Below are 236 nucleotides of genomic sequence, written 5' to 3' on the forward strand. Positions count from 1 at the left end.
TTCTTTTTTTTCTTTTTTTTTTTTCCTTTTGCTTTGTTTAATCCTTTCACCAGGTCCTACCGTATAGCAAGGTGGAGCAAGACATGGCAGTGCCATAGTCAGAAGTAGAAGAGTTTAGGTGAGACAAACTGGAGACTTGGCTCTGCAGAGAGGAAGGGCTGGCCGAGTGCTGTCCCATGTCTGGAGACTGCCCCGCACTGTTTGTCTGGTGGCTCTGATGCTGTCCGAGGCTGGTG

General features: G+C 48.7%; 1 protein-coding gene across 1 annotated transcript in view; it reads right to left on the reverse strand.

Annotated features, from left to right (window-relative positions):
• Window positions 1-46: 46 nt before the first annotated feature.
• LOC104165056 (thyroid transcription factor 1-like) overlaps window positions 47-236 on the reverse strand; it is a gene marked incomplete at its 5' end in the record, with an annotated part of 559 nt that continues 369 nt past the window's right edge. The window contains one exon of the mRNA XM_009704579.1: window positions 47-230. Coding sequence (XP_009702881.1) covers window positions 47-230 — 184 coding nt within the window. The remainder of the gene's footprint in view (window positions 231-236) is intronic.

Source organism: Cariama cristata, unplaced genomic scaffold (assembly GCF_000690535.1).
Source record: "Cariama cristata isolate BGI_N322 unplaced genomic scaffold, ASM69053v1 scaffold40017, whole genome shotgun sequence".
NCBI lineage: Eukaryota > Metazoa > Chordata > Aves > Cariamiformes > Cariamidae > Cariama > Cariama cristata.